The sequence below is a fragment of the Labeo rohita genome, chromosome 13 (genome assembly GCF_022985175.1).
Source record: "Labeo rohita strain BAU-BD-2019 chromosome 13, IGBB_LRoh.1.0, whole genome shotgun sequence".
Lineage (NCBI taxonomy): Eukaryota > Metazoa > Chordata > Actinopteri > Cypriniformes > Cyprinidae > Labeo > Labeo rohita.
The window spans coordinates 5,908,724-5,924,514 of NC_066881.1; the positions used below are offsets into that span (position 1 = coordinate 5,908,724).

Sequence of the window (15,791 nt, forward strand, 5' to 3'; positions counted from 1 at the left end):
TCAGACCATTCTGTTTTTGCTTTTAAATCTTGAAATTATACAATCCAATGCAAATCAGAAACAACTGCTCATGCTACATGTTTGTAGCACTACTGTCTGTTCCTGTTGTACCAAACTCGTATCAAACCGTGGCCCCAAAACTGAAGTGTGTACTGGAATGTGACTTCTGTGTACTAATACACCCCAAGTAAACAATATGGGAAGTATTTTAAAGGAGAAGTCCACTTCCCCCTTGTCATCCAATATGTTCATGTCTTTCTTTCTTCAGTCGTAAAGAAATTGTTTTTTGAGGGGTAACATTTCAGGATTTTTCTCCATATAATGGACTGATATGGTGCCCCGAGTTTGAACTTCCAAATAACCGATCGTTTCGCTAGATAAGACCCCTCTTCCTCGGCTGGGAACGTTTGAAGCTTCATTTTGGAAGTTCAAAATTGGGGCACTATATCAGTCCATTATATGGAGAAAAATCCTGAAATGTTTCCCTCATAAAACAATTTTTTTATGGCTGAAGAAAAAAAAAACATGAATATCTTGGATGACAAGGGGGTGAGTAAATTATCTGTACATTTTTGTTCTGGAAGTGAACTTCTCCTTTAAGAATCAAATATACTACTGGTCAAAAGTTTTGAATAATTAAGAGCTTTATTTTAAATGTTTTTTAAAGTCTCTTATGGTCACCAAGGCTGCAGTTATTTGATCAAAAATACAGTAAAACAGTGATTAAATATAATTACAGTTAAAAAAAAAAATTTTTATATATATATAAAAATCATTAAAAGCTGTCACTCTGATTGGCTGAGCGGATGTATCGCATTTTGCAGAAAAGGGAGACTGGCGTTTGTCGCGGTTTGGAAAAAAAGGGAGAAAACATGACAGAATAACACGGCGGATATCACATTTTGCGTAAAATTAAAAACTGCAATACTGATTTTGGCAGGAACTCAATTTTGTAAAAAATGGTGTTTGAAAAAAAAAGAGCTCTTTTATCTTCAGTAATCATTAAACCGCAATAACTGGGCTTCAGATCAATTTGTGACACTGAAGACTGAAGTAATGATGCTCAAAAAATTTAGTTTTGCATCACAGATAAAAATACATTTTAAAATGGATTAAAATAGAAAACTATTATTTTAAATTCTTATATTTCACAATTACAGTACAATTATAGTACAATTTTCACAATATCAAATAAATGCTGTCTTGGTGAACAGAAGAGACTTTCAGAATAAATGATTCCAAACTTTTGACCTGTGGTGTATATGCATGTAAAAAGTGGAAACAAATCCATTTGAAAACCATTGATGAATTTTTCAGGGGTCCTGAGACTGAACAAGAAGGCCCTCTCACAGAGCTCAGACAGACACGGTTACCATTATCTGCTTCCCAAGCAGACCTACCTGAATGTAGATGAAGATGCTGCGCTCACACTGGAGAGGAAGAGGAACTACATCTACTGTCTCATCGTGCAGATCATGAAGATTGAGAAAGAGATGCATATTGACAATTTAGTTTTCAAGGTAAAGTTTGGATCATTTTGCATGAGGCTTATTTTTTATTCATTTATTTGTTTTATTTTGAAATGATTTTTATGACGTTTAAGCAGATCTCATAAAAAAAACTCATCATTGTAATAAGAAAATAAAATAAAGGTAAATTATAGAAGGTTTATGTATTTGAAACGTGAAAAACATTTCCTGTACTGCTTTTGATACTGATTTTTACTTTGTAAAAACCCACTATATGTAAATTTGCTTGTAATTTTAAAAATTCAAATCAAATAGTCCTGAAAGTAGACTTTATTTTCTTTATGGAAAATATTATTTTGTATGTATGTATTTCTTTTTCTTTTGATTTAGTGTTAATTATGAACAAAAGTGATGGAAAATGGCTAGAAAATGGCTAGAAACCACATGTTACAAAAGATGAGTTTTGTGCTTTTTGCCATTCCCCGTACCGTTGCAGGTGTTGGACCGGTGTCAGAAGCAGGAGGCGAGCCGGACTCACGCCTCGGTTCGCTTCAGCTGCAGCACTACAGACGTGCTGTCCTGCATCATGCACGTCATCAACAAAGGCTACCTCCGCCGCAACGAGGAAAGCCCGCACATCGTGGAATTTGTGATGGAGGACCCGTCCACACCCCGAAAGGGCCAGGCGCAGTTCTCCTTCAAGATGGATGCGAAAAAAAGCTCCGCAAGCAGCAGCGACGGCGGCAAAGCCGACACCAGGTGTGCTGATGACCCTTAACCCTTGATCCCTAGACACCCCGTGCAAGAAAGGAGGCACAGATTGTGGCTTTCACTGATGTTTTTTTTTTTCTCCCCTCTCAGGGCTTTTCTTTTTTTCTGAAACAAGAGATGCACTGATATCAAACAGGTGCACTCGTCGGGGCGAGTAGCTTGTCTATCCTGTTTCTTTTTTTGTTGTAAGCTCTTTTCTCTGTTTCAAAACCAAGCTGGCTGCCAACCTAGGTGCATATAAAAGAAATGCAGCATGAACATATTATGTTTGTGTGACAGTTTGTTAAATTATGTTAGAATCTCTAGGAATCACTTTTGAGTTGAGTATCCCATGCAGAGAGCTGTATGTAGGATATATGGAGTTGCTGCTCATGTAGAGCATTTCAAATCATTCACCTTAGAAAACAACTGTCTGTGTCAGCAGTAGACAGGGAAGCAGCTCACTAGGTTTTGAAATATAGGCAAATGCAGCTTTGCTGCTTGTTTTTACCTTTTTATCTGTTTTGATCTGGTTTAAAGGAGAAGTCCACTTCCAAAACAAAGATTCACGTATAATGTACTCACCCCCTTGTCATCCAAGATGTTCATGTCTTTCTTTTTTCAGTCATAAAGAAATTGTTTTTTAAAGGAAAACATTTCTGCATTTTTCTCCATAAAATGGACTGATATGGTGCCCCGATTTTGAACTTCCAAAATGCAGTTTAAATGCGGCTTCAAATGATCCCAGCCGAGGAAGAAGGGTCTTATCTAGCGAAACGATTGATAATTTTCATTAAAAAATACAATTTAAATACTGTTTAATCTAAAATGCTCATCTTGACTTTCTCTCCCTGAACTCTGTATATTCTGACTGAAGACAGTTAGTGTATGTCGAAAAACTCCAATCGTATTTTCTCCCTCAACTTCAAAAATCATTTCAAAATCATCCTACATCACTGCAAAAGTACAGACCCAGTCTTTGCAATGTGAACATGCAAAGAAGATCAAACACCCTCAACAAAAAAGGTAAAACGGCGATATAGGAGCTGAGGGAGAACATGAGATGGGAGTTTTTCGACATACCCTAACTGTCATGAACCGGAACAAAAACAGTCCAGGCAGAGTAAGACAAGACATGCGTTTGGCATTAAAAATTATATAAATTTTATTATTTTTATGAAAATAACCAATCGTTACGCTAGATACGCCCTTCTTTCTCGGCTGGGATCATTTACAAATGCATTTGTGATCGTTTGAAGCTGCATTTAAACTGCATTTTGGAAGTTCAAACTCGGGGCACCATATCAGTCCATTATATGGAGAAAAATGCTGAAATGTTTTCCTCAAAAAACCTAATTTATTTACGACTGAAAAAAGAAAGACATAAACATCTTGGATGACAAGTGGGTGAATACATCATATGTGAATCTTTGTTTTGGAAGTGGACTTCTCCTTTAACGTCTGCAGTTGCACTATGACCTACGCAAGGGCGGAGCTAGTCCATTCCTCATTGGTCAGGATGAATATTGGCGTCGCCTTACGAGATGCTCTTTTTCTTATATTGCAGGATTTGTAAATAGCACTAAAGTTTGTAATCAACAGTAGACTGAAATTCAGTCCTGTTATTAAATGAAGGCTGCTCAGTTCCTGTCTGTGCAGGAAGGGGATAGTTCACCTGTAAATGAAAAGTGTCATCATTTAGTCACCCACATTTGTTCCAAACCCATAATGCTTTTGTTTGTCTTCAGAATGCAAATGAAAGTATTTTAATGTCTGTTTGTTTTTCCCCCTCATCCTTTTTGTCAATTTTTGTCCAAAACTTTAAAAAAAGACATTGTAAAAGTCATTTATATGAATCGGGTGGTTTAATACAAGTCTTCTAAAGAGACACAAACAGATTTAATTTGGTCTTTTATTCACATAACACACATACATGGAGCACATCAAATATGGTCAATTGCAGCTCAAACATTCTTGCCTGATTGGCAAAAACCAACGTTATTGGTTGTTGCTTGTCAAGCAAGCACAGTTATGCTTCCGTTTATCATATGTGTGCCGTTTGTGCGTTAATTAGTGTTTATATATGAATAAAAGGCTAAATTAAAACTGTTCAGATTAGTGCTGTCAAATGATTAATTGCAATTGATCACTTCCAAAATAAGTTTTTGTTTATATGTGTGTGTACTGTGTATATTTATTATGCATTTATGTAAGAAAAATGTTGTTTATACATTAAAAATATGTTACATAATATCAGTTATGTGAATAGAAATATATACATGTAAATACATGTCGATATTTTCTAAATATATACTGTATGTGTGTGTGTATTTATATATACATAATAAATATACGCAGTATACACACCAGGGCTTGGGGAAAAAAAAATAAAAATCAGTCGGTTCACTCAGAGCAGAATCGATATTTTAACATTTCTGTTTTTGCGTTCCTTTGTGTTATTAATGTTCTGAAACTGGTTTGAGTAGAAAAAATAGTTTAATAACTTTTTTTTTTTTTTTTTTTTTGCCTGTAGTAACAATGATAATGAAGTACAGTGTTTTCTTTACTCAAAAAAAATAATAATTTGGCCAACTGAACAAAAGAAAGAAAAAATCTGTTTAAGTATTTTTTTTAAATATTTAAAAATGTTTGCTGCATTGTTTAAAAAAAAAATGTTACTTGTATAAAATTAAAACATAAGTCATGTAGGCTTACGTTGCATTTTATTTTTACATTCAGAAATAATGTAGGCTAAAATGCAGGTGAAACAAAATATTTACAGTAGTTAGAAAGACGGTTATTAGTTTCCTTCTCTCCACAACAAATCCCCTAAAGTTAAGGCTATGCGTTTGGGCTATAAAAACGTCAATCCAAAAACTGATTAATTTAAGGTGATGCCTACCTCTCTAATTGAGCACGAGTCCAAATGTTTCCATACTTGCGATATATCTGGATACTAAAATATTATTTATTATGTAGGCTAATAGGCTGTGTACTTCGCTTGCATCGATGTAAAACATCATCCTTCACATCAGCTATATTAGCACAGTGAGGCGGTGGTCATGCTGAACGCAACCAGTTGTAGAACAGAGCAGTGTAACTTATATTTCACTTTGATAATGAACAGGCTGCAATGGCGCAAAAATATGTTGAGTCTGTGTGCACATGAGGTGCTGGTGTGATGGTCATACCTATGCTGGTTGGTCAAACAGATGCAAGACATCATTCAAAACTTTCAAGCTTTTGCAAAATAAATAAAACTGTAAAGCTTTTGTAAAATAAAGAAAACTAGCCTGCTTTCCGCCGTCTCGTTTTCCTTTCCGTGAACTTTGGATCGTGTCACAATTAACCGAAACACATTCAGCGCATTTCTTTCTTTCTTTTTGTTAATCTATCAATGATTTCAGTGAAATATTTTATGTATAGGCCTATATATTCCTTTTATGTATTTGTTTTGTCTGTTCACAGAAGCACTACGTGTGTGTGATCTGAATCCATCTTACAGTATCCTCAGATAAACTCTAATGCAGAATTACCAGTGCTGATCGCGGGCATTTCATTTGTTGGATGCGTCAGCTCACATTTGCATTGGCCATACTACTTAAATTTGTGATTGGCTGACGGCAAATTTAAAATATTAAATGGATCGATAAAATAACATTATTAACCGATTAATGGCTATTTCAAATTTTCGATTCTGTTCAGAACTGTAAAATTTCATTTTGTTTTTGGTTCTGTTCCTGTCAAAATTTCGTTCATTTCTGGTTTTCGTTCCTTGAGCCGATTCAGAGCCCTGATACACACGTATATTATATAAACAAAAACATTTATTTTGATTGCGATTAATTGCAATTAATCGTTTGACAGCACTAGTTCAGATATCTTGAAGAAAACTCTTAAGTTGAAACAACATCAGAGTGCGTAAATGACAATTTTCATTTTTGGGTGAACTGCCACTTGAACTGATTTGTTTTTGTCCACTTTTTAAAAATCTAGTACTTATGTTTCTTCAGCACAGAATTTTAGCGTAAACATGCTAGATATTTTGAAACAAGGCAACTTATGTTTACCACTTTAAAAAAAAAATAAAGGCATTTTAAATTTTGAATCATGTTTGTTGCTCATTTGTTCTATGTAAATAGAATCATTTTATTTCTAAGTATTTTTTAGCTACATGGTTTAGTATCTTGTCAAACATTCATACTTGTCAAAAAGAGGAGTTTCATCCCTAAATTTATTCAGAATGTGCAAATTAAACTTTTAAAACTTTTAAAAGTGATACACTTTTTTTTTTTTTTCAAAATTAACAAATTATATTTTAAGCAATGCAGAGAAATAATTCTGTTATTGCCTTATTCAAAATGGTGCATATCAGGAAGTTAAAATCTGTTTAACCAGGATAAGTTTAGTATGGTAATACATGTTGATGAGCAAGTCCACATGGAACAGCAATGCAGAGTTCCACACAATTAGAAGATTAGATAAAGTTTTTTGTTTGTTTATTAAATATTTTGGCTAATTTGATCATTCTCTCAGCTACCAATGAAGGTGTAGTATATGTTAATTTTACCACAGATTTTCCCAAATAAACAGCTCTGCAAATGTGGAATGTCTGCAGACTCTGTCTGGGCCTGCTGTTAAGAATCAAAATGCCCGTCCCTCAAAGTCACCTATCTCCCAATCCGCATCTACATAATGACGCTTTGTGTATATGTCTCCCTCTGCAGCCTGGGAGGCCTTATAGTTCCCCCGCAGCATCCAGAGGACGGCGTGCTGGAGGCCGTGCTGTTCTCCATGGGTCGCACAATGACTCAAGAGGAGGTCAAGCAGCTGATGCAGCGCACCGTCCAGCAGGTGGCAGGAACCCTGAGCCTGGATCTGGACCGGGCCGAGCACCTGCTCATTCACTGCAAATGGAACGTGGACTTGTTGATCCAGCGCTACACAGACGACCCAGACGCCCTGGTCCTGGCTGCCGGCCTCAAGATCCGCAACCCCCAGCCGGCCCCAGGCCCCGTGGCCCACTGTCCCGTGTGCCTTTCCCAGTCCAAAGAGAGTGACCCCCCTCCCATGCTCTGCTGCATGCATTACTGCTGCAGGGTGAGTGTAGGGCTAAAACCTTTCAGAGTTAAAAACTGTTGATGTGTGTCCTATCCACCTTTTTCTTTAACGTAGAAGTAAGCCTATGGGCGAGACTTATGGTTCATTAGCTGCTTTAGGGAACGAGAAGAATAACAACGGTAAGTAAACGGCAAAACTGCACAAACCATTGTGTTCGTAGTTAAGATATTACATTAAAATAATATGGTAGGACAGACCAGTTTGCAATATCAAGCAGCAAATCAAGCTGTTTTGCACAGCTAAAAATAGCTGGACGCGGATTAAACCGGAAGCTGGAGGCATAAGATTTACAAATGGCTGTGCCGACTCTTACAGGAAGAAAAAGGTGGATAGAAACTGCAATTTTAGGGCATATTTAAAGGCTTGGCTCTTTTAGCACTGTTTAAGAAAAGAAATTTTTTAGTAGGTCTCTTAAATATGTACTTGTGTCCAAAATTTTTGGTGCAATGTACTTATTCTGATCAAATTGCATATCACTTGTGCTGCTATTGAGGTAGGATATGGTTGTGGTTGGAGTCAGATTTGGTGCTATAGTTAGGTAAGTGGGTTATGGGATGGGGTAGGACCAACAGTATAGATGTAACTTCTGAAATTAAAAACAGATATAATTAAAAAAACTACATTTTTAAATATAATTATGATGTAAAAACACGTGCATGATTGCTTTTATTCAGAAAGGATTCATTAAACTGATCAAATGTGACAGTAAAGACATAACATTGATACAAATATTTCTATTTCAAATAAAACATCCTGAAAAGAATTTATTGTTTCCACAAAAATATTAAGCTTTCAACACTGTTTTCAACACATTAAGTTTTCAACACTGATGCTAATGGGAAATGACACTGACTAGAGTAATGGCTGCTTAACAGTTCAGCTGTCATCACAGCAATACATTTTATAGAATTTATTTTAAGAATATGTTTTAAAATATGTTAAAATTGAAAAGTTTTTTATAAATTAATAGACATTTAGAAATTAATACTTTTATTTAGCAAGGGTGTTTTAAACTGATCAAACATGATGATAAAGATATTTATAATGTTACAAAAAGTTGTATTTCAGATAAATGCTGTTCTTTTGAACTTTTTATTCATCAAAGAAACCTGAAGAAATTATAATCACTGTTTTCAACAACAACAATAATAATAATAATAATAATAATAAATGTTTTTTAAACAGAAAATCAGAATATTACAATGATTTCTGAAGGTAGATGATTGCTAAAAATGTAGCTTTAAAATCACATGAATAAATTACATTTTAAAATATATTCAAATAGAAAACAGTTATTTAAAATAGTAAAAATATTTCAAAATTGTACTGTTTTTGCCTGTAAAATCAAACTTTGGATCAAACAGTACTGTAAATCAGTACAAAAAAAATAGTTTAGCGCAAGAGGATCCAAAATAGTTTTATTCCATTTTCATGGAAGAGAAAAAGTATTTATGTGCTCTGATTTAATTTAGTATTTATTATTATTATTATTATTTGTCATATTGTATTATATCAGTGGCCCAGGGCTAAGAAACTAAAAGCTCAATTTTGATTTCACTTTACAAGTGCAATTATAGGCTACACGTGTAATATGTCTGTATTCATTGGCCAGATTTACTAAACAGAATTAGCATAAGACCGCAATCCCACAAAAGCATTAAATAAACATCCATAAACATTAAATTTTATGTAGTGATCTACTGACAATGTGGCAATTAAAGAACACAGGTGCACCCGAATCATTTCTTAATTAGCATAGAGTCGCAAAAATTAAATATTAACAAGTCTGAAATGTATTAAAACATGTTTTTTTGTGGGGTGTTTGCATGAAGAATTTCAGTACTCTTCTCCCATAAATTTGTTGTCTGAAAGAGAAACTCCTACAAATGCATATCTCCTACAAATGTCAACCTCAAAATGCCTTTTCAATACTTTTCACTGCGTGAATCCTGACAGTAGTTTTAAGAGAGGGTTTATGCTGTCGCAAGCTGTTAGTAAATCTGGCTAAGGTTTAGATGTTAAACGTTTATGTGAAGTTATGTTAAACTTTGTGCTTTTTGTCATGCTATTTCTGTTTCCCCTTAGTCCTGCTGGCAGGAGTACCTCACTGCTCGTATCGAACAGAATCTGGTTATGAACTGCGACTGTCCGATCACAGACTGCCGCGCTCAGCCCACCTCCAAGTTCTTTCACAACATCCTTACCGATAAGGACACCATTGCCAAAGTATGTGCCAATCAACACACATACACCGTGGGTTGAAGGAGCAGAGAATGAGTTTGTATCCTGTGCTTTCTCCTGCAGTATGACAGTGCCCTTCTGCGAGGGTTCGTGGAGTGCTGCTCCAACCTGACCTGGTGTACCAACCCTCAGGGCTGTGACCAGATCCTGTGCAAGGAGAACATTGGTAGCATGGGCACCTGCTCCAAGTGCTGCTGGTCTTCCTGTTTCAGCTGCAACTTCCCAGAGGTAATCTGGTCATTTATTTGACCATAATACAGTACTGCAGTAGTGTTGTGAGATACACACAATAAACTTTACCATTAAGCCTTGGTTTTCTAAAATGACTCATTCAGAAATGATTTACACCTGTGTAATCAGGCGCACTACCCAGCCAGCTGCAGTCACATGTCTCAGTGGATGGATGATGGAGGCTATTATGAGGGAATGAGTATGGAAGCGCAGAGTAAACATCTGGCCAAACTTATATCCAAACGATGCCCTAGCTGCCAGGCCCAGATTGAGAAAAACGAGGGTTGTCTACAGTAAGTGTACAAGCACAAATGTCTCATTTTTTCCTTTTTTTTTTTTTTTTAACTACAATGCATTTTGTTTTACCCTTAAAGTTGCATGTTTTGTTTCTAAAGAAGACCAGAGACCCAAAAAGGGTTTATTATTTATCTAATATTTATTATTAAATTGACAAGCTGTGTAACAGTTGACTTATGTGTTCCTCAGTTGACTAAATGTGTGCCTTATATCTTTTTCTCTGTGTAGTATGACGTGTGCCAAATGTAATCATGGATTTTGCTGGAGATGTCTGAAGCCATGGAAGCCAACGCATAAAGATTATTACAACTGCTCAGCCATGGTAAGAATCTTTAAAAGATGCGATGGCTTCTGTGAGAAATTACTCTTGAAGTCTTGAGGTTTTGATGCCAGAAAATAGACTTTATTATGAGAGATGATGAAGCTGAGACGCTTCTAAGGCGTTCAATACATTTCATACATGTTGTTATTGTTTATCAACTTTTTTACTTTTTTGGCTGTGACTCTAATCTGTTTTCAGGAACTAGACAGGAGGCCTTAATTTATATTAAGTGGAACAGGGAGACCTCATTATACATTTTAATCTAATGTTTAAATAGGAGGTGCAGCTTCACCATATATTTTTTTGTAATGGCTGCGCATTCCATTGTCTTCGAGGCCTCTATACATACAGGCAAATACATGATTATAACAGTAGAATAACTTGATGCCTCAATGTGACACTGGATCACAAAACCAGTCTTAAGAAGCACGGGTATATTTGTAGCAGTAGCCAACAATACATTGTATTGGTCAAAATGATCGATTTTTCTTTTATGCCGAAAATAATTAGGATACTAAGTAAAGATCATGTTCAATAAAGATATTTTGTAAGTTTCTTACCGTAAATATATCAAAATGTAATTTTTGATTAGCGTTGCTAAGAACTTCATTTGGACAACTTTAAAGGTGAATTTCTCAGTATTTTGATTTTTTTTTTTTTTTTTTTTTTACACCCTCAGATTCCAGACTTTCAAATAGTTGTATCTCAACCAAATATTGTCCTGTCATAACAAACCATACAACAATTATGACTGGTTTTGTGGTCCAGGGTCACAAATATTTTGATTAATACAAAATTTCTACAAAGACAGATTACAGTATCACTCTATTTCCAACACCTTCATTTGCTAAATAATCACAAGGATGAATGATTTTCTTTTTATATGCACTAATATAAATGCATAGTAATAAACAGCAATATTTACCAATCTATTTTTATTTAAATGTAATACACAAACAGCACCACACAAGTTTTCCATAAACATTCAGATTGCTGAAAGACTGGAGTTTTGCCTCGATTTATTCATTATGAAAAACTGATTTGCAATAATGAATTAAACTTTCGAGTTCTTACGGTTTTACCACCTACATTTAAAACCTAAAACACTGATTTTAAATAATTGCATGTTGTAATTTGTAAATATTCAAACATTTTGTCCAGCCTTAAAAGTCCAGTATATTAAAGGGGTCTTGACATGGATTTTTAAAATTATTTTAAAACATTCCTTGAGGTTTACTTATAATGTTAATAGTTTTTTGCACAAAAAAGCAAATAAATATGTGGAAAAATTATTATTTTTGACCCTTATTCTGACCCTTTGTCTGAAACGAGCTTTTTTAAGGGGCGGGTCCTTTAATGCTTGTCAGTAATCGGTCACTGTTATGACTGACTAACGTCGTTGCGTAGGAAACAGTATAAACACCCCTTGCTATTGTATGTGAGTGTTTTTACAACATGATAAAAAAAAGGCCATTTCCAGACAAAGCATTATGAAATCATTTACTTACAGTTTGTGATGCAGCTGCAGTCAGATCTAGTACCGCTTCATCTTTTAACAAGTGTTTCCTTGTGAACTCCACATGACGCTGTGCCAAAGCAACTATTCTTTCACTCCATTTGTCCTACTAATGAAAGACTTAAGTGCATGGACTCTGTCAGAAAGTGATTTCGCATCTGTATACTGTATCCAGTGTTGACAAGATAGCGCCAGTGATTATAATTTCTATTTGCTTTTGATGCAACGCGACACTCACATTCAGCATATTCAAGTGATCCGCTTTTAAGCTACTGAACGCCAGTGGGCGGTGCCTGTGGTGAGAAGATCACTATTCGTCGATGTCTTGCACTGGAGGCGGTGTTTATGCAAATGACTGCACCTGGGTGATGTCACCCTGGCACCTCAGATCCAAACAAGTCATTTTTTATGAAGCTTGATTAAATAAATGCTTTGTTTATAATGAGGACGTTTCAAGCTATGAAACTTGCAGGATGTTTTAATGGTTTAAAGACCTCTAATATGCCAAAAGTGCAAGGCAAATTTGATTACTCATGTCATCACCATTTTAAAATGCTATTACAGGTCAGTAAAGCTGCAAGGCAAGAGAAGAAGTTCCAAGACTACAATGAGAGATGCACATTTCATAACCAAGCCAAGGTTTGTCAGAGACATTCGTCACATTAATTTCCAAATTTTTTAAGTTCTTTACACGCTCAATATGTAAGTGTCTGTTGCTTTCCTCAGGACTTTGCAATCAATCTGGAGAACAAGGTGTTTTCTATTAATGAAGCTTTACAGATGAAGTCTTTGACGTTTGTGATTGACGCCTGCAAGATTCTTGCCCAAGCTCGAAAGGTGGGAATATTAAATGGCTTCAGTTTTTATTTTCGATATTTCCTGTTATTTTCTTTATTCTTATCATTTGTATTTGTGTTATTTGTTATGTAGGTGCTGGCGTACTCGTGTGTTTACAGCTATTACAACCAGGACACTGAGAAGATGGATGTGATGGAGCAACAGACAGAAGCTCTGGATCTTCATACCAACGCCCTGCAGATCCTGCTTGGTTAGTGTTAGGGAAAACTCACTCTGCACACTGCCAATTAGTCATTCTCCATTGCTTTTGGGAATGTTTTACAAGAAACTTTAAAAACATTTAGCAATACAGTACAACAGTGACCACAAACTTTGTTTTAATAGCCTCTGTTCTGGAAGATTTTTCTTTCTTATTCACAATTTCCATAGGGAAAGTAAATAGTTCTAGACTTCAAGCCAAACCAAACCAAAAAGCTCTGTTAATCTATTGTTTACAAATCATCCATGTATGCGTTTTTTTTTGTTGTTTGTTTTTTTTGGTGACATTGTAATGTTTAGTCTAAATGTCATAACTCAGTCATCCCAATGAAATGGCAGACTTTTCTCTGGAAACATATACAGGACTTCCCCAATCATTTAAAGCCTGACTGCACAGTTGACTACACTTGTGTCGAGGTGAAAGGGGGAAGATCTTCAAATGAGTATTCCCCGCTGGGTGCCTTTATAAATCTCCCTGGAGATTGGTCCTGCACAGACAGATACCAACACACATGCATAGAGAAGTGCTTATCTACTTCAAGGTTGAATAGCTAGGCTCTTATTCTTATCAGGTACTGTTCCTAAAACACAGACATTGAGTTATGGGTAAGAGTTGATTACGTAGAAGAGAAGCCCTGATGTGACCTCTTTGGTCTATGCACTGGCAGTGAACCTGAAAGGAGTAAACCTAAGCTTTAATCAATCAACTCAAGAATAAGAGATTAAATACTGATTAATAACTTGATTTATAATTACTCAGTAAGGATATAGAAAATATCTATGGGCCATTCTACAGTATTGGTTCAAAGTCAGAGTTGGAAACGTCTTTTTCCACAAACTTTGTATATATGCAAATTGTATAATATCCAAGGTATACATTTCTAGTAATTTGCAGTTAATTTTCGTATTGTATTTTCAGAAAGTTTTGGAATATGTCCTCTCCCTAAATTTGTCACTACTGAAACAGGAATATATAATTTAATAAAAATGGTTATGTTGACCTGTTAAAATTTTGTTTACATCTACCTTGTAAATATAATTTTTATTTTATTTAAAAAAAAAAATAACATTTACAATTTTAACAGTATTTCAAGTGTGATTTATGAGATTTGTTTGTTTTGAATCCAATTTTTCTTTGGAAAAGGCAAAAGGTTGGTCATACTGATATGGTCATACATATATTGAACACTATCATAGCATCTTAGATGATAATTCAGTATACTTTATTTTTGACAAAACGTCCCATGTTTTGATAGTGACCACAACACATTATAGAATTTTAACCCACATACTAAAACACTAAAACATACTTAAATACAAAAAAAATGCATAACTGTAGTAAAATTGTGTTTATTTCCCCCTAAATAAAGGATTATGCTCTTTTGTCCCTACCAAAACAATGATGACATGTTTTGATCATGACTTAGTGACAATTTAATGGGATAACACCCCAAAAAACAATGATGTCACTACAAGAACTTCACCAAATGTTTTAGTCGTAACCGTTTCAGTAGTGACAGTTTTATGGGATAACACCTCAAAAAACAAAGATGTCACTACTGAAACTTCACCCAAATATTTTGGTTGTGACCGTAATGGTAGTGACAGTTTTATGGGATAACGCCCTAAACAACAAAGATGCAACAAAGACTGTTTTGGCAGTGACAATTTAATGGTTTAACGCCCAATAAAAAAAAAGATGTCACTACTGAAACTTCACCATATGTTTTAGTCATAACCATTACGGTAGTGACAATTTTATGGAATAACACCTCAAAAAACCAAAGACATCACTACCGAAACTTCACCAAATGTTTGTTTTGGTTGTGACCATTACAATAGTAGTGACATTTTTATGGGATAACACCCAAAAAAAAACAATGATGTCACTACCGAAACTTCACCAAATGTTTCGGTCGTAACCGTTTCGGTTGTGACAATTTTATGGAATAACACCCTATAAAACAAAGGAATCACTACCGAAACTTTACCAAATGTTTCAGTCGTTTTGGTAGTGACAATTTTATGGGATAACACCCAAAAACAAAGACATCACTGCCAAAACGTCACCAAATGTTTCAGTCATGACTGTTTTGGTAGTGACAATTTTATGGGATAAAGGCCAAAAAAACCAATGATGTCACTACCAAAACTTCACCATATGTTTTGGTCATGACCGTTTCGGTAGTGATCATTTTATTGGATAACACCCAAAAAAAAAAGCAAAGATGTCACTACCAAAACTTCAACAGATTTTCAGTCGTGACTCTTCGGTTGTGACCATTACAATAGTAGAGACATTTTTATGGGATAACACCCAAGATGTCATTACCAAAACTTCACCAAATGTTTTGGTCGTGACAATTTGAGATACTTTTGGACCTAGCTCAAAGATGCTAATCAGCACATGGTTAGCTAGCACAGTTCTGAACAGTTGTACACACATAAAAACTAAATGTTATGGAATAACTCCCAAAAATGTGTGTTTAATTTTAGAACAATGGTGTTCGGCAGTTCTTTAAAGTTACACACAGATTTTTCATACTTTTGAACACATGTACCTCAAAATGATTTAGCTATGAGAGAGTGAAACAAATATTTCCTGATCATAAATGTAGGGGTCTAGTTAAAATCAGTCTCAGCCACTGTTTCGGTAGTGACATGAAAATGCGGGCCACACCTTTTTACATAAAGTTTCATAATTTACAAAGAAAATATAAATATTTATTTTGAACCTTTTTTTTTTTTTTATTAAAAAGAGTTTTAAAAAACAAGAATGGTATAAAAT

General features: G+C 35.1%; 1 protein-coding gene across 3 annotated transcripts in view; it reads left to right on the top strand.

The window, feature by feature from the left end:
• The window catches only part of LOC127174877 (cullin-9), a 59,202-nt gene that overhangs the window by 41,370 nt on the left and 2,041 nt on the right, over window positions 1–15,791 (top strand). For all 3 annotated transcript variants that reach the window (XM_051125507.1, XM_051125508.1, XM_051125506.1), the window contains 10 exons: window positions 1,318–1,520; window positions 1,966–2,228; window positions 6,947–7,319; window positions 9,426–9,566; window positions 9,645–9,809; window positions 9,942–10,105; window positions 10,338–10,431; window positions 12,512–12,586; window positions 12,674–12,784; window positions 12,878–12,995. In XM_051125507.1, coding sequence (XP_050981464.1) covers window positions 1,318–1,520; window positions 1,966–2,228; window positions 6,947–7,319; window positions 9,426–9,566; window positions 9,645–9,809; window positions 9,942–10,105; window positions 10,338–10,431; window positions 12,512–12,586; window positions 12,674–12,784; window positions 12,878–12,995 — 1,707 coding nt within the window. The remainder of the gene's footprint in view (window positions 1–1,317; window positions 1,521–1,965; window positions 2,229–6,946; window positions 7,320–9,425; window positions 9,567–9,644; window positions 9,810–9,941; window positions 10,106–10,337; window positions 10,432–12,511; window positions 12,587–12,673; window positions 12,785–12,877; window positions 12,996–15,791) is intronic.